Genomic DNA, 21,338 nt, shown 5'->3' on the forward strand with positions numbered 1-21,338 from the left:
ATGCGAGACTAAAGTTTGGCTGGTTAGCAGGTTACCCCCTGCTGACAGATGCTGTAATTACACCATCACGTTCTTAAAAGCATCTTTCTGCATTGGTCATTCAAAATTGGCAGGAAATATTTTTATGGATTTGTTGATGATTTGCCAGTACTTGATTCTTTTAAAAGCTTAAAGGGATAGTTCACCCAAAACTGAAAATTCTGTCATTAATTACCCCTGATGTCACATGGACTATTTTACTGATGTCCTTACTACATTTCTGGGCCTGGGAACATTACAGTTGTGTTGCTGACTAGCTCTCGGATTTCATCAAAACATCTTAATTTGTGTTCCGAAGATAAACGAAGGTCTCACAGGTTTGGAACGGCATGAGGGTGAGTAAGTAATAACAGAAATGTTATTTTTGGGTGAACTAGCCCTTTAAAGATTCTATGCCGCAAACTTTAAATATTTCACATACTTTTGAAAATCCAGCGTTTAGTTGATCCTGATAAGCGCTCGTCATCACAGTTGTAAACACGACAGCTTTCTTTTTTCATGAGGGGGTTTGGCATCACAGCATCTTTGTTTCCAGGTGGAACGTTAAAGAAGGCGACACGCACGTCTCCCGGAAATCCTGTATAATTCAACCAATCCGATGACGACTTCGAAACTCCTTAAGTGTTTCAAAAGTCAGTCAACGGTCCGTGGGCGTGACGTCTGAGGCTGCTGAGACTAGCCAAACCTTGACCTCTGTTGTGGACTTGTGGATCACATAACATCAGTTTACCTGAAACACACCTACTTTCCTTCCCTTTTTTGTCTTTTTTTCTGCATTGGGCTATTTTTTAGACATCTCAACATCCTATGAAGATGATGTAGGAAATGTTTAAGACAAACATTCACCACATTTTGCAAATGCATTTTTTTAGACTTTACTGTAAATGTCTATGTTAATGTAAATGTTCTAAGTTTTTAATATTTCATAACTTTTTATCAAAATTTCAATATATAATATACAATATATATATATATATAAATAACCTTTCAGTGAGACTGGCTAATGTATGCCAGACTTCTCCAATCCCTTCATTTAAACCCTGCTCCTCCACCGTTGACTGCAAGCTGACCTTCATTTTTGAGTGCAACACCCTCATCTCAAAAAACTAATCAACAACCAAAGGATAGAACCAAGTTAGATAATCTGTTACACTTGTATGTACTTTACAATTCAGTGCGACTTTAACTCACCCCAATACTCAGAGATGGAGTTTGAGACGCTCCACACATGATAAAAATTATAAATGATAACTGTTTGTGTGGAGCATCATTTACTGTGAATGGAGGCACTCTGAGATGCATATGCATAACCTACACGCATGTAAATAATTAAAGAACATATATTTAACCTGCATTGCATGTATTTATTTAATTGAATCTTAGCATTTGTAAATTCACAATAACATTATGCTTTATTATGCTTTTTAAATGGTTTTAATATATCAGCTAGGGCTGGGTGATTTTTCAGAATTTATCGATTAATTAGGATTTAATGTTTTGCTACGATTTTATTTTTTAGAAATTGAGGAATCACTATTTTGAAAAGAAATATTATCAAACATTAGAATTAGACACTTTGACAATATGCCAATGATAACAGTAAAGAGAAAAGAATGATCCAACCGCATGTCTGTGTATGTGATTAACCACTCACGTGTGGCGCACTCATATCGCTAGGCGCCATTCACACAGAATGCGCTTTTGTGTTGACAAAGATGAAACACGAGCAGTGGAATGGGAAAAACATGCAAGAAAATGGGAGTGAACTTCTTTTAACTTGAGCGCCACATATTTAGAATGACGTTTAATGTACGAGACGCTGCAAGAGATGCAAGTGCAACAGTCAAATGTGTCCATGTTTACATAGAAAAAAACAATGGAAAAGGAGCGCAAGCGAATAAAAAACCTGTAACTACTACTGTATGTCTGATATTTCATGTTTGCATCATGGTGACAGGCTGAAAGCTGCTGTTGCTTTTACAGAACATTTATATTAATAATAGTCTACTGGTGTTATACTTTCAGTCATTTTGAATTTCGTTGACTTTTAAGATTTTTTTAAAGCATTTTTCTCATATTATTTCTGAACATATAATGTGTATAAGAAAAGTTTGTACAAGATGTAGCTGTAGTTCAAGCATCTTTTCCGCAAAAATATATAACAAGTGATTTGTTTAACATTTACATCATGTTGACAACTGTACTTGGAATATAATTTTTTTTTAACTAGAGAGTTAATAAAGAAAAAGTTACTTGAATCATGTTGTAGTTACATTTTCAAGTTGACTAGTTAAAAATAGGGATGCACCGAATATTCGGCAACCGAAATTATCCATCCGAAAATAGCAAAAAAGTCTCTTTCGGTGTTCGGCCGAATAAACAAAAACGCCGAATAATATGAACCGAACAATGACGAACGCGATCAAAATAGAGGTACGCGCTAATGCAGCAAACATGTCGACAGTGTGAAAGTATTTAAAACTATCAGAGAAAGACGCAGAAATCATTACAAGCGTGAAGCACCGACAGCGACAGACTTAGTGCTGCATCAAGTTTCCGATGAGAAGAAGAGGTGGCTAATGCTGGTGGTTAGGTTGCTGTATGATGATTGAAATCGCAAAATTACCTCAAACGATTAGTAAATAAACTGCAGAATGTTATATTTTCTAATGCACGCACGAATTGCAATAATAATTACCCTACAACAGCTCTGTTAAAGGGGTCCTATTATGCTTTTTCACTTTTTTAATTTTAGTCAGTGTGTAGTGTGGATGTTTAGGCATAAAAAAGATCTAGAAAGTTACACATCTCAAAGTCCACTCCAAAGGGAGATATTTAGTTTTTTAAAAATCCATTTTCAAGAACTACAGCAAACGGCTCGTTTGGACTACAGCGTTTGGTTTCCGGGCTTTGTGATATCACAAAGTGGCTCATTAGAATTTCATTATAAATAATTCCCGCCTACAGAAATTCAAATGGTTGGGGGGTGAGGAGCGCATCAGACGAGACGACGAAGAAGAAGAGCTGCTGTGCTGTAGCCTCAAATTTTGGCATGTCTAGAACAGCAGTTCTCATTTCCAGTCCTCGCGTACCCCCGCTCTGCACATTTTGTGTGTTTCTCTTATTGCTTCATACGTTTGTTATATTTGACTGTAAGTGCCCTGGGAAGTGGACATTACCGGATATTCCGCCACGATTACAGTTTGAAGGGAGCGTATATGTTCCATACAAAGGGCATTTAAGTGTGCGAGATGTGAATTTAAACTGTATTTATTTACAGAGGTATATTATGTCCCACTTCACGCTTCTCTAGTAAGTTTTGTTTGTGTGTGAAGACGCTGCAGGCAACGGCGTAGCGCAAATCTGTAAATGAATATTCTGAAGTGAAGTAAACGTCAACGGATTTCCCCTGCTCAGGGAGTAGGGAGCAATGGACACTGTGTAGGGACCATGTCAATCGGAACACAGTTCATGCACGGAGCTCACTTCTAACGAGATGATCCGAATCAGGTGTGTTAACAAAGATTGGTCTAGAACAATTCTTACAAGTATAACACGGTGTAGCTGGGCGCCGCGGACAGACGCCGAACGGCGCCACCGGTGTGCCTACACTCATATAGAAAATAATGTATTTGCATTTTAAAGACGTGGCGCGACGCTGCGCGACTGCCTGAAACGCTGTTTTTTTTTCACCTCCGTGCCCAAATGTCTTTGTTTGGGCTTCCGAAAGCGGATGATGTCAGGAAACAGTGGTTGCAATTTACTTTTTAACTCTGTTCCTGAGCATTATAACCCCAATTTGCTATTGTGTGCTGCGCATTTTACTGAGGACAGCTTCCACATCACGAGTGAGAAGTGCCGGATTCAGCTTAAAGGGATAGTTCACCCAAAACTGAAAATTCTGTCATTAATTACCCCTGATGTCACATGGACTATTTTACTGATGTCCTTACTACATTTCTGGGCCTGGGAACATTACAGTTGTGTTGCTGACTAGCTCTCGGATTTCATCAAAACATCTTAATTTGTGTTCCGAAGATAAACGAAGGTCTCACAGGTTTGGAACGGCATGAGGGTGAGTAAGTAATAACAGAAATGTTATTTTTGGGTGAACTAGCCCTTTAAAGATTCTATGCCGCAAACTTTAAATATTTCACATACTTTTGAAAATCCAGCGTTTAGTTGATCCTGATAAGCGCTCGTCATCACAGTTGTAAACACGACAGCTTTCTTTTTTCATGAGGGGGTTTGGCATCACAGCATCTTTGTTTCCAGGTGGAACGTTAAAGAAGGCGACACGCACGTCTCCCGGAAATCCTGTATAATTCAACCAATCCGATGACGACTTCGAAACTCCTTAAGTGTTTCAAAAGTCAGTCAACGGTCCGTGGGCGTGACGTCTGAGGCTGCTGAGACTAGCCAAACCTTGACCTCTGTTGTGGACTTGTGGATCACATAACATCAGTTTACCTGAAACACACCTACTTTCCTTCCCCTTTTTGTCTTTTTTTCTGCATTGGGCTATTTTTTAGACATCTCAACATCCTATGAAGATGATGTAGGAAATGTTTAAGACAAACATTCACCACATTTTGCAAATGCATTTTTTTAGACTTTACTGTAAATGTCTATGTTAATGTAAATGTTCTTAATATTTCATAACTTTTTATCAAAATTTCAATATATAATATACAATATATATATATATATAAATAACCTTTCAGTGAGACTGGCTAATGTATGCCAGACTTCTCCAATCCCTTCATTTAAACCCTGCTCCTCCACCGTTGACTGCAAGCTGACCTTCATTTTTGAGTGCAACACCCTCATCTCAAAAAACTAATCAACAACCAAAGGATAGAACCAAGTTAGATAATCTGTTACACTTGTATGTACTTTACAATTCAGTGCGACTTTAACTCACCCCAATACTCAGAGATGGAGTTTGAGACGCTCCACACATGATAAAAATTATAAATGATAACTGTTTGTGTGGAGCATCATTTACTGTGAATGGAGGCACTCTGAGATGCATATGCATAACCTACACGCATGTAAATAATTAAAGAACATATATTTAACCTGCATTGCATGTATTTATTTAATTGAATCTTAGCATTTGTAAATTCACAATAACATTATGCTTTATTATGCTTTTTAAATGGTTTTAATATATCAGCTAGGGCTGGGTGATTTTTCAGAATTTATCGATTAATTAGGATTTAATGTTTTGCTACGATTTTATTTTTTAGAAATTGAGGAATCACTATTTTGAAAAGAAATATTATCAAACATTAGAATTAGACACTTTGACAATATGCCAATGATAACAGTAAAGAGAAAAGAATGATCCAACCGCATGTCTGTGTATGTGATTAACCACTCACGTGTGGCGCACTCATATCGCTAGGCGCCATTCACACAGAATGCGCTTTTGTGTTGACAAAGATGAAACACGAGCAGTGGAATGGGAAAAACATGCAAGAAAATGGGAGTGAACTTCTTTTAACTTGAGCGCCACATATTTAGAATGACGTTTAATGTACGAGACGCTGCAAGAGATGCAAGTGCAACAGTCAAATGTGTCCATGTTTACATAGAAAAAAACAATGGAAAAGGAGCGCAAGCGAATAAAAAACCTGTAACTACTACTGTATGTCTGATATTTCATGTTTGCATCATGGTGACAGGCTGAAAGCTGCTGTTGCTTTTACAGAACATTTATATTAATAATAGTCTACTGGTGTTATACTTTCAGTCATTTTGAATTTCGTTGACTTTTAAGATTTTTTTAAAGCATTTTTCTCATATTATTTCTGAACATATAATGTGTATAAGAAAAGTTTGTACAAGATGTAGCTGTAGTTCAAGCATCTTTTCCGCAAAAATATATAACAAGTGATTTGTTTAACATTTACATCATGTTGACAACTGTACTTGGAATATAATTTTTTTTTAACTAGAGAGTTAATAAAGAAAAAGTTACTTGAATCATGTTGTAGTTACATTTTCAAGTTGACTAGTTAAAAATAGGGATGCACCGAATATTCGGCAACCGAAATTATCCATCCGAAAATAGCAAAAAAGTCTCTTTCGGTGTTCGGCCGAATAAACAAAAACGCCGAATAATATGAACCGAACAATGACGAACGCGATCAAAATAGAGGTACGCGCTAATGCAGCAAACATGTCGACAGTGTGAAAGTATTTAAAACTATCAGAGAAAGACGCAGAAATCATTACAAGCGTGAAGCACCGACAGCGACAGACTTAGTGCTGCATCAAGTTTCCGATGAGAAGAAGAGGTGGCTAATGCTGGTGGTTAGGTTGCTGTATGATGATTGAAATCGCAAAATTACCTCAAACGATTAGTAAATAAACTGCAGAATGTTATATTTTCTAATGCACGCACGAATTGCAATAATAATTACCCTACAACAGCTCTGTTAAAGGGGTCCTATTATGCTTTTTCACTTTTTTAATTTTAGTCAGTGTGTAGTGTGGATGTTTAGGCATAAAAAAGATCTAGGGAAGTGGGCATTACCGGATATTCCGCCACGATTACAGTTTGAAGGGAGCGTATATGTTCCATACAAAGGGCATTTAAGTGTGCGAGATGTGAATTTAAACTGTATTTATTTACAGAGGTATATTATGTCCCACTTCACGCTTCTCTAGTAAGTTTTGTTTGTGTGTGAAGACGCTGCAGGCAACGGCGTAGCGCAAATCTGTAAATGAATATTCTGAAGTGAAGTAAACGTCAACGGATTTCCCCTGCTCAGGGAGTAGGGAGCAATGGACACTGTGTAGGGACCATGTCAATCGGAACACAGTTCATGCACGGAGCTCACTTCTAACGAGATGATCCGAATCAGGTGTGTTAACAAAGAGAGACGTGCAAAACATGCAGAGCGGGGGTACGCAAGGACTGGAATTGAGAACCGCTGGTCTAGAACAATTCTTACAAGTACAACACGACATAGCTGGGCGCCGTGGACAGACACCGAACGGCATTTTAAGCTAAATTGTGCTTTGTTGGTATAATGTCTGCTATAATGTTAAAAAAATGTTCAGTGTTAAGTAAATATTTTTTAATTGTTGTTTTGTAATTGATTTTTTTATTTGAAAAGCAGGACAAAACAGTAAAAAGAAAATTTTGGCAATTTAATTAATGCAATTGTGAAAAAAATTGCAAAATAGGCCTACATGAGGGAAAAATGTGAAAAACCATGTTTGATATTTGGCCTTCGGCCCACTGTTTCATTTTGTTCGGCTTCGGCCTAGAATTTTCATTTCGGTGTATCCCTAGTTAAAAATCGTAAAAAAATTGAGAATCGAGATCTGAAATTTTTGCCATATCTCCCAGCCCTACATGCAGCCTTGAAAAACGGACTAGTAATGCTTTTCATGGATTCTCTTCTGTGGAATGCGCCACTTCTGATATTTTGACATGGGCAAAAAGCAATGGAGTACTCAATTTTTGTTACGTATCCGGTCCATGAACTTCCGTCTGCTAGCCATCAGAGGTCACCCTTTCCATTTTCATTGACTCTCGCACTACACACTGTTGCATATCACCCCGGACTACATATCCCATCATTCATTGCACTGATTGCACACAGCACTGATTGCACACAGCTGTTTCATATCACTCACTCACTATTTAACACTCCATCTCACTCCTTCTAACTGCCGAGTATTGTATGCGCTTATCGCCAGCAGTGATAGCTACTTTACAGAGCCCTCGTTAGTTTCCCCAGTCCTAGCCTAGTCTTGCCCTGTCTGTTTTCTTGGTTTCTGATCTTTGCCTGTTTTCCTGGATTTATCCCTCTAGTCTCGCCCTTTTGATTCCGTTCGCCAATCGTTGACCTACGCTAGGTAGGTTTATTCTTGTGTCTTGCCTGCCATATACCTGTTTGCCATTGTTCGACCCTGCCTGTGTTTCTGACCTCTCTGCTTTAATAAAGCTTGCACATGGATCCGCATGTCTCACGTCTCGTCAGCCCCGTAACAACAGTGGTACTCAACACTGATTACTGTCAGACTTTCAGAATCCTTCTTCACTTGAATTAAGCTTCAGCCTAAAATAATCTAATTGTAAAGCACAACCACCTCAAAATCGGACTTTAGCAGCTCTTTTTACTTTGAGATCTTTTTGAAGTTAAATACAGATTTAAAATCATAAGATATAGTTTAATAGCTATGATACTGTTTTTGAAATCAAATCTTTGCATAGCTATGACAGGAAACATTGGCATCTAAAAAAAAGAGGACCAATTGCGGACGTCCTCAAAAAGTCCATCAGTGAATGTTACAAAGCGGACCAAAACCGGACGTCCTCAAAATGTCCTTCTGCTTTAAATAAAAGCTTGCACATGGATCCGCACGTCTCACGTCTTGTCGGCCCCATAACAATTTTTAACATGGAGTACTCAAATTGAATCAAGGAATCGCTTATAATGAAAGCGACTTACTTTACATTCAAGACACACATATTTCCTGGGAATCAAACCCATAACCTTTCTAACTACAGGAATTCTCACCCTGTTCTTGACGGATTCGCTCTCTTTCTGCATAGCCGGCAGCCGCCATGTTGAGACGACTCAACCATCTGTTCATATCGTCCACGCCGTCTGCTGCGAAGTAGAAGCTCTTGATTTTGGGATGGCACGCTTTAAACGCACTGTGTAGGGAGCGAAGACACAATAAGAATTCCTCAAGCCTCATCACATCACTCAAAAGTTTGTAAAGTTACTTACTATTTTTTGCGACATTCACTGGCTCTATCGATCTTAAACTCAGGGAGGCTGACAAACCCTTCGGCCTTCTCATCCTACAAGGTGGGAAAAAAAAGAAATAGGATTGTGTGGACATTTCACCCCACTTACACTCATCTGTAATGTCATTACATCCTTGTTAGGAGTTACATCTCCTTATTCTTCTTTCTCTTTCTTGGTTCATTCCATTACTTTTTTCCCCAGCATTAAACTGCAGCACCGTTGACAGGAGCTCTGCATAAATAAATGAAAAGCATAAATTGTTGCGGCTCTCTGTAAGCCTGTCTGTGTTTACAAAACCCACACAGTAGAAGATCATCAATTAAAGCAGAGCCGGACTATGTTGCAGGATTCTCAGTGGACCAAAACCAGGCTGAGAGGAACCCTCCCCGTCCGTACTTCCTCTGAAACCCCCAGAACGGCAGCCGTATCCCACACCCAGGCCGTGATAAAAAGCGAAAACACTGAGGGTAATTAATCAAAAGCGAAGGAGCAAGGGAACAAGTACGGGAGAGAAGGGGAGTGTTTGTTGGAAGAAGTTCCTTATCTTCATTACAGCAACGGCATGTGTAGAAGACTGTTTTGTTGGGGTAGATGAGCATTAATCTTGTTCCACACAAGAGGGTAAAGCCGGCACCAATTAAAGTCTCATCTCTAGATCGATACGGTTTCTGCTGCGCTGGTGGATACGAGAAACAACAAAGACAACTGTATTGGCCAAACACGCACACACACTCACCTCTTCGTTCATGTACCAGTACAAGCAGGCGCCCTTCAAAACAAACCAGTACTTCTTCCATTTCTGCGAGAAATAGCTCTTTGCATCCTTCTTTTTCCACAGCCAGCCCTCACAGTCTCCACGACCCAGGTCCTTACAGGAGATTCTTCTCTTACTGATGGAGGACAGTGGAGCTGCTGGATGCCATATAAGAGAACAGTATGTGTTAATAACTGTTATAAAATGAATAGTTCAGAATCCTGATTGAGGAAAGCTGTTGTATAATAGCGTCATCATTTCATTTTTGTATTAAATGGATAATTTACTCATTGTCAACTCATTCTTCAACTCATGCTGTTTCAAACCAGTTTAAGTTTAATTATTTTGTAGACCACAAAAGGACGTGCGGGATGTTCATGCTGCTCTTCTCCTTATAATGAAAGTGAATAATGACTAGCAAACACCCCAAAATGGACAATAAGTTTGGCTTGTGCACTATACTTCTGAAGCCGTATGATAACTTTGTGTGAAAAATAGGCCAATATTATGACAATTTTGAAAGATTTTACCCAATCATACCTAGCTCTCAAATCTCATTCAGTGTTTTGAAAAAGCACATTTTTAAACTTGGCATGTCATGACTGATTATGAGACTCGTGAGAAGAAATGTTGGTTATCAATTATGTCAAAACTAGCATTACACGTCTCTATGCACCATATTTGTGAATGTGAATGAGATTTGAGATGTTTGATTTAAAATGAATAAAACTGATAAGTGAATAACGACTTGAATTTTAGTCTTTTACTCACTCAAAAGACTTGGAATTTCGTCTGGCTCAGAAGGCATACAATATATGACAATATAACATAGTATAGTTGTATAAACCACTTTTAAGCAGTTTTTTTCAGTCAAAATTCCATTTTATATAATGGAAAAGAATAGAAAAACGGGTAGCGTGAACATCTCATTTTGTGTTTGACAACAGAAAGAAAGTCATATAATAAGGACAATAAATAACAATTTTCATTATTGGGTGAACTGTTCTTTAATATGCCATGTTACTATATTGCTTATCAGATATAAACAACCTCCACTATGTGCCAAAGCTAAGAACATCTACTCATAGCAAAATGATAGTAATGCACAGCCACTTATGGCGTATTGTTTTATTATAACAAATTTCAATATTTGTGAGTGAATGGGCAGAAGACCTCAGACTGATTAGAAAAGAAAACATTCCTGAAATACATTGACTTTGTAACTTCCCTAAGGATTCAACACCTAGACATGAACAAAGCAAAATGATATAGCAGTATATAACTGCAAAACCCAACCTTTATTTTCAGTAATTCACTTTGTTTTTAATATCACTGAAGATACAGGGGGGGGGGGGCCTGCCGACCCTCAAATGACATCCAAACTTGCTTGAAATGAATACTGGTAATCACTAAAAATGTAAAATTCTACAGTGACTAGGGATCGCGTAACAGGCCTCATTCATGAAACATGAGCAGAACAATATCTGTCAATCGTTCTTGTGTAGGAACGCTTTTAGGAATGATGTGCACAGAAATGATCTTTGCTTGGGTTTCATGAATAAGTCTAAATGTTGGGGAACTTCAAGCTCTTGAACAAATCCTACAAGACGTGAACATGAGATGTGCATCAGCAAACCGAGTCCAAAGATCTTCTAAACTTCATTTCTTATGCCTCAGGGGTCACAATCTTCCGAGAGTGATAGAGCATTATGGGACAACTATGACCCGTGTGACTCGAATAAACACAGTGGTTACATCTCAGCATGCGTCATGAATATGGTTTTTGCTTCCTACAGTTTCTTCTGGTTGCCTTCTGCTATGGTGAAATGGTTCTGTTCATCCATTCTCTCAGTCTCTGATGTTGAGGGTCACTCTCAGAAACTAGTGAATCTACTATTGTTCACTAACACATTGCCCTAGATAGCATGCTAAGATCTGCCATCAGGCTACAACTGAATGCCACATGGCAACACAGGCTCTCAGTTCACATGACATATGGTACAAACCTTTGCCGCTGTGCTATCAACAACTGACATATGCTCCATGTGATGGCCTTAAAGCATTGCATTAACCTAAACCAAACCTGTAGGTAAGCACTGCCTTCACTGGAGGCTGTTTTTGTAGTTTTCAAATGATGTAATGATGGCAGTGGGTTGCTCAAATGAACAGGACTGAAGGCACTGGGCTGTGTCTAAAGTGTTATGACAGTCAGACAAAACACTTTGGAGTGTGTGTGTGTCCGGTGGACGGAGTGAGTGAGCATTCTCCTTGAGTGTGAGGTCAGTGTGCTGGCATTGTTCAGACAAACTGCAGCTTTCTTATCGGACTGCAACGCAGGCAATAAAACACCACTGTAAACAATAGAGCTTAATGCAGTTACACTGCACATACCAACAGCTGCAGGCTGATTAAATCAATGCCATACAGAATGGTCTCTCCTCTCTGTTGTTCTTGCATCATCTCATCACATCTTCTCATCTGGCATCTTACTCATATTTCATCTTAATTGACCTTCTCTTTTAATATTATTCTAATATTGCTATCTCATCTCCTCTTCTTGCATCTCCTCGCATAGTCTCTTCTCGCATCTTTTCTTGAATCTTCTCTGATCTTCTCTTCGCATCTTGCATCCTGCATCTTAGCTTCTCTAGTCATTTTGCTCTTGTAGTGTCTCTTCTTGTCTCCTCTCATCTCTCCTCGCATCTTCTCTTCTTATTGAATTTGGTCTCTTCACCTCTCATCTTGCTTCTTCTCATTCATTTTTATCTCATCTCTTCTCATCTCCTCTAGTTTTGAATGTTCCCTACTCCATGTTCCGTCTTGTCATGTCTCTTCTCGGCTCATTTTGTCTTTTCTTTTCTCCTCACACCTTAGGTTCTCTTCTCATTTAATTTAGTCTCTTCACTTCTCATCTTGCCTCTTTTTTTCTGATTGTCTCATCTTTTCCATCTTCTCTCATTTCATTCTGTTTAAACACATCTAATCTCTTCTCAACTCTAGAGTGTTCCTTTCTTCAGTCCCTTCCCTTCTGGTCTCATCCCATTTTGTATCTTCTTGTCTCATCTCACATCATACATTCTTTTCTTATTTCATTTTGTCTCTTCACTTCTCATCTCACATCTTCTCTTCTGATTTTCTCTCACTTTTACGTCTGTTCTTGTCTCTTCTCCTTTTGCATCATCTGGCATCTTCTCTTCACATTTGATTTTATATTGTCTCTTTTCATGTCATCCCTTCTCTTTTCGCATCTTCCCTTCTCATTTTGTCTCTTTGGGTCTTGAAACATATTTTCTTGTCTCACACCTCTTCTTGCATCTTACATTCTCTTCTCATTTCATTTTGTCTCTTCACTTCTCATCTTGCCTTTTAACCTCTCATTTAGCATCATCTTCTCATGTCTCTCCTCTTTTTCCATATTCTTCTCTCTTAATGTTTAATCTTGTGGTGTCTCTTTTCTTCTGGTCTCATCTTCTCATATCTTATTTTCTCTTCTCATTTCCCTTCTCTTCTGATCTTGTCTCATCTCATCTCATTTCACCTCTTCTCTTTTTGGATCCTACCTTTTCTTCTCGTTTCATTTCATCTTGTTGTGTCTCGTCTTGTCTCATCTTGTCTCTTCTCTTCCCTTTAATCATGTACAACTCAGAGTGGTATATGCAGATTATAAGTTTTTGGAGTCTCTAGCAAAGTTCATGAGCTAGAGAAAGAACAATAGCAAGAGTGCTGAGACTAGCACATTGGTTCTGGTCCAAACTTATGGTGATGGAGTTGTCAGCAGAGTTTTCCCACCCCTGCACACCCTTTATCCCAGATCAGGTCAGAGGACACATGGACACACATACATTACCCTGCTGAGGGTGTCTATAAACAGAAGCCGCAGGTAAGATTCACTGTGAAAGTCACTCTTACGCAAACACTAACACCCCAGCTGGGATCTCAGAGTGGCACCTTTCACACTTCTTCATGAGGACCTATAATTAGACCTCATTTTGGAAAAAAAAATAGAGAACTAAACACACATAATCACTTCTCATGGTCTGGCGGACATATCAAGCACAACATATTGACATGAAGACAGCACATGGCAGAGTCTTGGCCAATCACAGTTCTGCTTCAGATGGAGCTCGGCCAATCACGTCACTCCGTGCCCTGTGACAGATGACAACATGGCTTAGCCCCGCCCACCCCCACAGAACCACCATCTGCCTACTCAGTATCCATATGCACACTGTGACACACCACTCAGAGTCACTTTTCCCCGGATTATTAGTTTTCCCTTGGTGTTTGTGTGTGTGGTTATGGCTGTGTCGGTGTGTGTGCGCTCAAGAACATCGGCTGCCACGTTCCCTCTTTAAAAATGACAGCTAGATCTCACCTCCACTCCTAATAACTTCATACACAGGGCAGCTAGTCTCACTGAGAAAACCCACTCACCCCCACACACACACAGGGCTGAGCACAAACTCCCACACACCTCCACACTGACTAAAGGTAGAGGACTAACACACTCATTATATGCACACACACACACACACACACAAACACTCACCTAGCATGTGGGCGAAAGTATACATTCTCCTTCTGCACACCATGACATGGTGCTTTCAATGAAAACTCTTTATGTAAGACTCTACCTGCAGTGATCACAGAGACCTTGGTCGAGCAAAGAACCGATGAAAGCAGCTTGAAGAATGACTCTTTGTTACTTTGTTTGAGCAACAGAAAATAAAAGGAACACAGACACTGTGCGATATTCCTCACAATCTCTGAGTTTAGCCTGATCTAGACTGTCACACTCAAAAAGAGACATTCTTAGACAAAGAGAAAGAACCTGATTGAGACATGTCGAATAAAAGGCACACATACTACCACTCAGCTCAATAGCAAAGAACCTTTTGTAAACGCACAAAGCAAAAACATTTTCTTAATCAGTATTTTTGTCTTGTTTCGCAGGTAACATCCTTAAAACATGACTGCAAAACTGCACAAGATATTTAAATTTTTTAACAAATGTATTTTTATTAATCCATTACCTAAAACAGAAGTCTATTATGCTTACCAAGACTGCTGATCAAAATACAGCAAACATTTTTTACAATTCAACATAACTTTTCTATTTGAATATATTTTAAAATGTAATTTATTCTTGTGATGGCAAAGCTGAATTTTCAGCATCATTACTCCAGTCTTCAGTGTCACATGATCCTTCAGAAATCATTCTAATATGCTGATTTGCTGCTAAAGAAACATTTCTTATTGTTTTCAATGTTGAAAACAGTTGTGCTGATTAATATTTCTTTGATGTATAAAAAGTGGAACAACATTTATTTGTAATAGAAATCTTTTGTAACATTATAAATGTCTTTACTGTAAATTTTCATCCGTTTATTGTCTCCTTAAGCATAAACACTCAAACAATAAAAAAAACCTCTAACCTTAAACATTTGAACAGTAGTTTATGATTTTAAAGGATATTTTAGTAAATACATTGAAAAACAAGACAAAAATATTTACAGTCCAACTCTATTGGTGGCTGCAAAAAAAATGAAGTCCCACCTTTAAATCCAAAGAACCATTCACTTTAATATATTTTTTGTTACTGAAACATAAGCTTGGCAGACAGTTTTGGAGATGACATGCCGTCAAAATGGCCACAGAATAAACCAACTCCCTTCAGAGGACTTCAACAGAAGACATACTACTCACATGGTAAAGAGAGGTGGAGTCTGGGTTAGGCGTGTTCATGGATTCCTGACGGAGCACCTCCATTTGGAGGGTCGGGAGGAGGGTGTAGTGGGTGGGGCTCCCGCTCTTTTCGCTCTTCTTCTTGCCGCGTTTTCCTGTGTCTCTTTTCATGCTGCGCCCTGCCAGATCAGCGGCCTTCTCATCACTTACATAGCGCAACAGAGAGTTTTCTGAGAGGGAGAAAGAACAATATCTTTAATAACAGTAGCTGACAGTCCCAACTCAAGTCTTCAAAACTTCTGTGTTTCATGGAAAAAAGAAAGTCATATGGGTGAAAAACATGAGTGTGAGTAAATTATGACAGGATTTTCAGGTGAACTGTCCCTTTAAATCAATTTTTTCCAACAATGTCACCATTTTTATGGTTAATCAGGCATTATAGATTCAGTTTGGCATGTTCAGTAAATCAAAATTACATCTGTACATCCAGTCCTTCTCAAACAGTACACCCATTTTCCAGGCTGTACTGTGTCAAATCACTGAATAAGCTCGCATCAGTATTCCATCAATCAAGCATCCCAAACCCCTCTCGAAATACTCCAAACCTCAGTTGGCCAATCACAATGATTCATTCCCTCAATAGAGGTCTATCATTAGCACTACTTAAGCCTGTGCACTCTTCCCAAATCAGTCGAATCCAATCAAACTCTATAGGCTTATTCTTGCCTAATGAGCATAACAAGCCGATTGGTCACAGCCATATTAGCGAGCCAAACCAACGGGCTCCCAGCAGTCCCGATTTATGCTCATCCTTTGATTTAGGAACCACCGCAGCCATTGTTCGGGTTTCCCTTCTCCCACGCCCATGTCCACCGTTGCCCAGCAGCAGCCAATGGGACGTGAAACACTCGGGAGAGCTCCTGTCAGAGTTTCCATGGCAACAGCATGCTTCCAGAAGAAGTTCCCTCTTCTTTACGGCTCAGCTTCCCTCACGCTGATGGAAAAGTTGAAGAGGTGGCAGATTTTAAATTGCATACAGTACGTTAATCTAGACAGGGTACACAACCTCTCAGAGTAATTATAAATCATTATTTAATTAATTGTAACTTCTTGAGTTGTAAAAATTTAATGAACTGCAGTATAAAACTCATTAAATTGGACAAGAAGTGGATGGATCTAAAATATCAGTCTGGATGATCCATCAGTTACAATGTACCTTAACGTAGGGCTGCACAATTAAATGGATAGTTGACACAAAAATGAAAATGCTGTCATTAATTACTCACACTCATGTCATTCCAAACCTGTAAGGCCTTTTTTCATCTTCAGAACACAAATTAAGTTATTTTCGATGAAATCTGAGAGCTTTCTGACCCTGCATAGACAGCAATGTAACTACCACGTTCAAGGCCCAGAAACGTAGTAAGAACAACGTTAAAATAGTCCAAGTGACATAAGAGGTTCAACTGTAATTTTATGAAGATACAAGAATACTTTTTTGCGCAAAGAAAAACAAAAATTACGATTTTATTCAACGATTTCTTCTCTTCCGTCTCTTCTGTATCAGTCTTTGACGCACCTTCCGAGAGTACCACGATGCATGCTATTTTACTGATGTCCTTACTACCTTTCTGGGTCTGGGAACGTTTCTGTCCATGCGAAAGTTATTGGACTTCACCAAAAATATCTAATTTGTGTTCCGAAGATGAACGAAGGTCTTACAGGTTTGGAATGACATGAGGGTGAGTAATTAATGACAGAATTTTCATTTTTGGGTGAACTATCCCTTTAATTTCATAAATATATGCATTGTGTGTGAGTGAAGTGCAGCACTGAGTTCATTTACACATGAGCAGCTCATGATCCTGTGTTTTCAGTGTCTCAGAGTGGTTCGGTTCACAGTAAATGTTGCTCCAAACGGCATCTGTAATGAGTTTGGGTCACTTATGTTAATTTTGGAATGCTAACATGCACCAAACATCTTTCTAAACTTGTAATGGGAAATTCTAAACCAGCTGTTGTCAAGAAAAGAGAAGCTTTAAGTGCTCTCTGATGGTTGAACATTTGAAAATTCAAAAATGAAGCCCACCATAAATAATATTGTAATTTTACAGTGCTACTGTAGAATAAAATTATTATTATTATTATTATTATTATTAAATACTTGGTATTTTATTTAAAATTGAAATAGAATTATTGTAATATTTTTATTATTAATATTTTATTTGATTTTTATTAAATATTTAATATTAAATTTATAATGTTTTAATAATATTATTTTATAATAACAATAATAATATTTGTCAAACTATGCAGCAAATGTAACATTTCCTTTTTTTTTTTTTCATATTTTTATTCAGTTATGATAATAATAATAATTAGTAGTAGTAGTATTAGTAGTAGTAGTTGTCACACCCATTAGACTGTCGTCTCCACAGTACTCCCCCTGACCTAGTTTCCTCGTGTGTAACGTCCTTATTTGGTGTTCCTGTTTCCTGTTCTCGTTTTGTTCTATTTGATTCAGCTGGTTATCGTTTAGTTGCTTGTTATATAAACCCAGTGTTTCAAGTGTCCTATGTTCAGCGTTGAATGTCCTCCTGAGTGCCGCAGTGGTATTCCGTTTGTTTCATTGAAGACTGTGACTTTGAGCAAGTCTCCTCGTTTCCTCGTCTCCCCGCTCCGAGTGAAATTGTGACAGTAGTAGTATATAGCCGTACTGATATATAATCGCAACATTTTTGGCCAAACTGTGCAGCCCTACACACAAGCACAGCAAGTCTGAAGGTTTTATATTTAGTTATTTATTTATTTTAAATACAATTTTAAATCACAATTCCAAATTTTATCCCCCCAAAAACACAATTAAAATTCTGCAGCCATTCTCTTTTATCTTTGTTTTTTGAAAAGCAAGCCCCAAAACTGAATGTATGAATTTTTTTCATTTTGAATGCATTGTCAACAATACAGAGGATGACTTTGGTAGAACACCCATTCTGACAGTAAAAAAAACCTGTCACTGTTATCCAGAAATGACAAATTACCAAGATTTCCGAGCTGTGGGTGACCTTAATACATCTTTATCCTTTCTGACCCTCCCTCCACTCTCACATTGTATCACAATCTTCTTCCTACATCACTCTTGCAATCTCCTTCGAGTGCCTCTTTCTTCTTTCCCCATCTTTCTTACTCTCAGCTAAACACCATCTGGCAGCCTCACCACCAGCATTTTCTCCCCGGAGTTTTAAGGAAAAGAGGGAACCGGAGAAAGTGAGGAAATAAGAGAGCTATCAAGGCGCTAATCTCCACACAATGCGGATAGACAGAGCTGCTTAACGGGATCAAATAGCAGCCAGGAGACACAGCCAGGTGATCATCCACTCATTGAAGACTGTGACTTTGAGCAAGTCTCCTCGTTTCCTCGTCTCCCCGCTCCGAGTGAAATTGTGACAGTAGTAGTATATAGCCGTACTGATATATAATCGCAACATTTTTGGCCAAACTGTGCAGCCCTACACACAAGCACAGCAAGTCTGAAGGTTTTATATTTAGTTATTTATTTATTTTAAATACAATTTTAAATCACAATTCCAAATTTTATCCCCCCAAAAACACAATTAAAATTCTGCAGCCGTTCTCTTTTATCTTTGTTTTTTGAAAAGCAAGCCCCAAAACTGAATGTATGAATTTTTTTCATTTTGAATGCATTGTCAACAATACAGAGGATGACTTTGGTAGAACACCCATTCTGACAGTAAAAAAACCTGTCACTGTTATCCAGAAATGACAAATTACCAAGATTTCCGAGCTGTGGGTGACCTTAATACATCTTTATCCTTTCTGACCCTCCCTCCACTCTCACATTGTATCACAATCTTCTTCCTACATCACTCTTGCAATCTCCTTCGAGTGCCTCTTTCTTCTTTCCCCATCTTTCTTACTCTCAGCTAAACACCATCTGGCAGCCTCACCACCAGCATTTTCTCCCCGGAGTTTTAAGGAAAAGAGGGAACCGGAGAAAGTGAGGAAATAAGAGAGCTATCAAGGCGCTAATCTCCACACAATGCGGATAGACAGAGCTGCTTAACGGGATCAAATAGCAGCCAGGAGACACAGCCAGGTGATCATCCACCCCCTCGCTCAAAAACACACATATAAAGACACACAAGTGCCACAAAGAAGAGAGAAGAGAGGGGTTTGGGCAACAGCAAGTCCTGGAGAGGACCACCGAAAGAAAACAAACAAATTAGCGTGGGAAAGCAGTAAGACACGACATGAGTGAGTCAAAACAAAAGATGCTGCCCCAGCAGCCTCAATGAAGATGGTGATGAGGAAGTGACGAAGATTGACTAACCAGCCAAACTTTACCCTGAACTTATAATAAAGAACACAGTAAGTAAAATGTTGATGAAAGAGCTTCATTGATATTATCTGTCTACGTTCTTGCAGTCCAACTATTTCTGTCGGGAGTTCTGGACTGTATTTCTAAAGCAGGAGCCAATTGAGACGGTCTCGGGCCTAGCGCACACTGGCTCTGTGTTGGTGCTGAGAGACTGCCACTGTTATCCTGGCACTGCATGCAGCGTGGCCACAGGAAGTAATCAGCAATGCCCAGTGCAGTTCAGAGCCACCGCACAGCGAGGAGAATTAGATCCATGAAAAAGAGCTCAGCTAAACATCACTCCTGAATAAGAGCCATGAGAATGTAATAACACAGCAACAGTGAGAAACAATGAAGGGAAATTCAGGCAGAATGAGATCAAAACTGAGAAAGAAGATCAACAGATGGAAAACGTTGATGTGTTTGAAAGTAAAAATTATATTCTGGATAAATATAAAACAACAACAACAACAAAAAAAACATTAAAATGGACCCTATTTACTTAAATAAGTAATAATAATAATAATTTTGGAAATTGTATTATTTATACAATTCTTTACTTTGAATAAAATAGACATTAATGTTCATGTTTATTTTGTGTAATTCATCAGTGTATATTCTAAAGAATAAGTCTTTTCATTTCTAGTACTTTCCACTAAAATGTAATAACGTTCTCCACATCTTTTTCTGCTGATGTAATCAAGGCCATGCGGATGGGGAAGCTGAACAAAATAGCTGACCATATTTGTGTTTTAAATGTCAATTGCTCTACATTAACTTCTTGTTTGTAGAATTGCTGCATAAAAGCAATATCACAATGTTGTAGTATATCAGCATTTTTGCTCATCTGATACTGATTTAATACCACAACCCACTTTTCATGATTCAGTATAATTCTGGTGGTTAAAATCAAGAAAGAGATGCTGGCATAAAAATTCAAGGGGTGTCAACAGTTCCCTGCAGTAGGACATGCTATCTATAACTATTTTAATCAAATATTTTTCAATTCATCAATATTTATTTATGGCCTCATTTTAATTAAGAGATTAAATGGATCATTTGTACTGTTAAAAAATTATTAATCACACTGCAGGACCATTTAAAACAAACCAATAAAAAGTGTTTGGACAGTTTCTGGTAGTCAGCAAGACTACAAACTAATTATATATATATATATAGTGATTTATATAGGATCATTTTCAGATCATTTCAGACCACAGAACCAATGTGAAATTATAATGGATAAGAAAATTAAAGTCTATGAAAAGGCCATCTATAAAATTAAATTTCATTCTGATTATAAATGATAAAATGTTTACTTTAAATTCATTTTGGAATAAAATAACATTTTATTAACTAATAATGTTATTAAACCCAAAAATCCTGATGTTGTATTAAAAATTGTGTCAAATACCTAGAAACAGAGAAAAACAGAACACCTAAGAGTAAAAAGGAGAGGAAAAAAATAAAAACAAGAGAATAACCATGTATAGTTACAGTACTGTGACTGACACAACTCACCTCTCCGACCTTCTCTCTTCATTCTAGCTGGGTCCTCGTAGTCAGGAACCCAATTATACTCTACAGGCATAGAGATGGGCCTCAGACGACCTGAAAACATAGACATGCGCATATACACACATCACTTTCTGTGTGTGTGTGTGTGTGTGTGTGTGTGTGTGTGTGTGTGTGTGTGGAAAGA

At 38.3% G+C, this 21,338-nt stretch overlaps 1 protein-coding gene across 1 annotated transcript in view; it reads right to left on the reverse strand.

Annotated features, from left to right (window-relative positions):
• Positions 1–21,338, reverse strand: part of cnksr2a (connector enhancer of kinase suppressor of Ras 2a) — a 100,230-nt gene that overhangs the window by 13,591 nt on the left and 65,301 nt on the right. Inside the window, 5 exon segments of the mRNA XM_016274228.1 lie at positions 8,583–8,722; positions 8,799–8,872; positions 9,556–9,731; positions 12,308–12,321; positions 15,242–15,488. Coding sequence (XP_016129714.1) covers positions 8,583–8,722; positions 8,799–8,872; positions 9,556–9,731; positions 12,308–12,321; positions 15,242–15,488 — 651 coding nt within the window.

This window comes from Sinocyclocheilus grahami, unplaced genomic scaffold, assembly GCF_001515645.1.
Source record: "Sinocyclocheilus grahami isolate Dianchi unplaced genomic scaffold, SAMN03320097.WGS_v1.1 scaffold85.1, whole genome shotgun sequence".
NCBI classification, from domain to species: domain Eukaryota; kingdom Metazoa; phylum Chordata; class Actinopteri; order Cypriniformes; family Cyprinidae; genus Sinocyclocheilus; species Sinocyclocheilus grahami.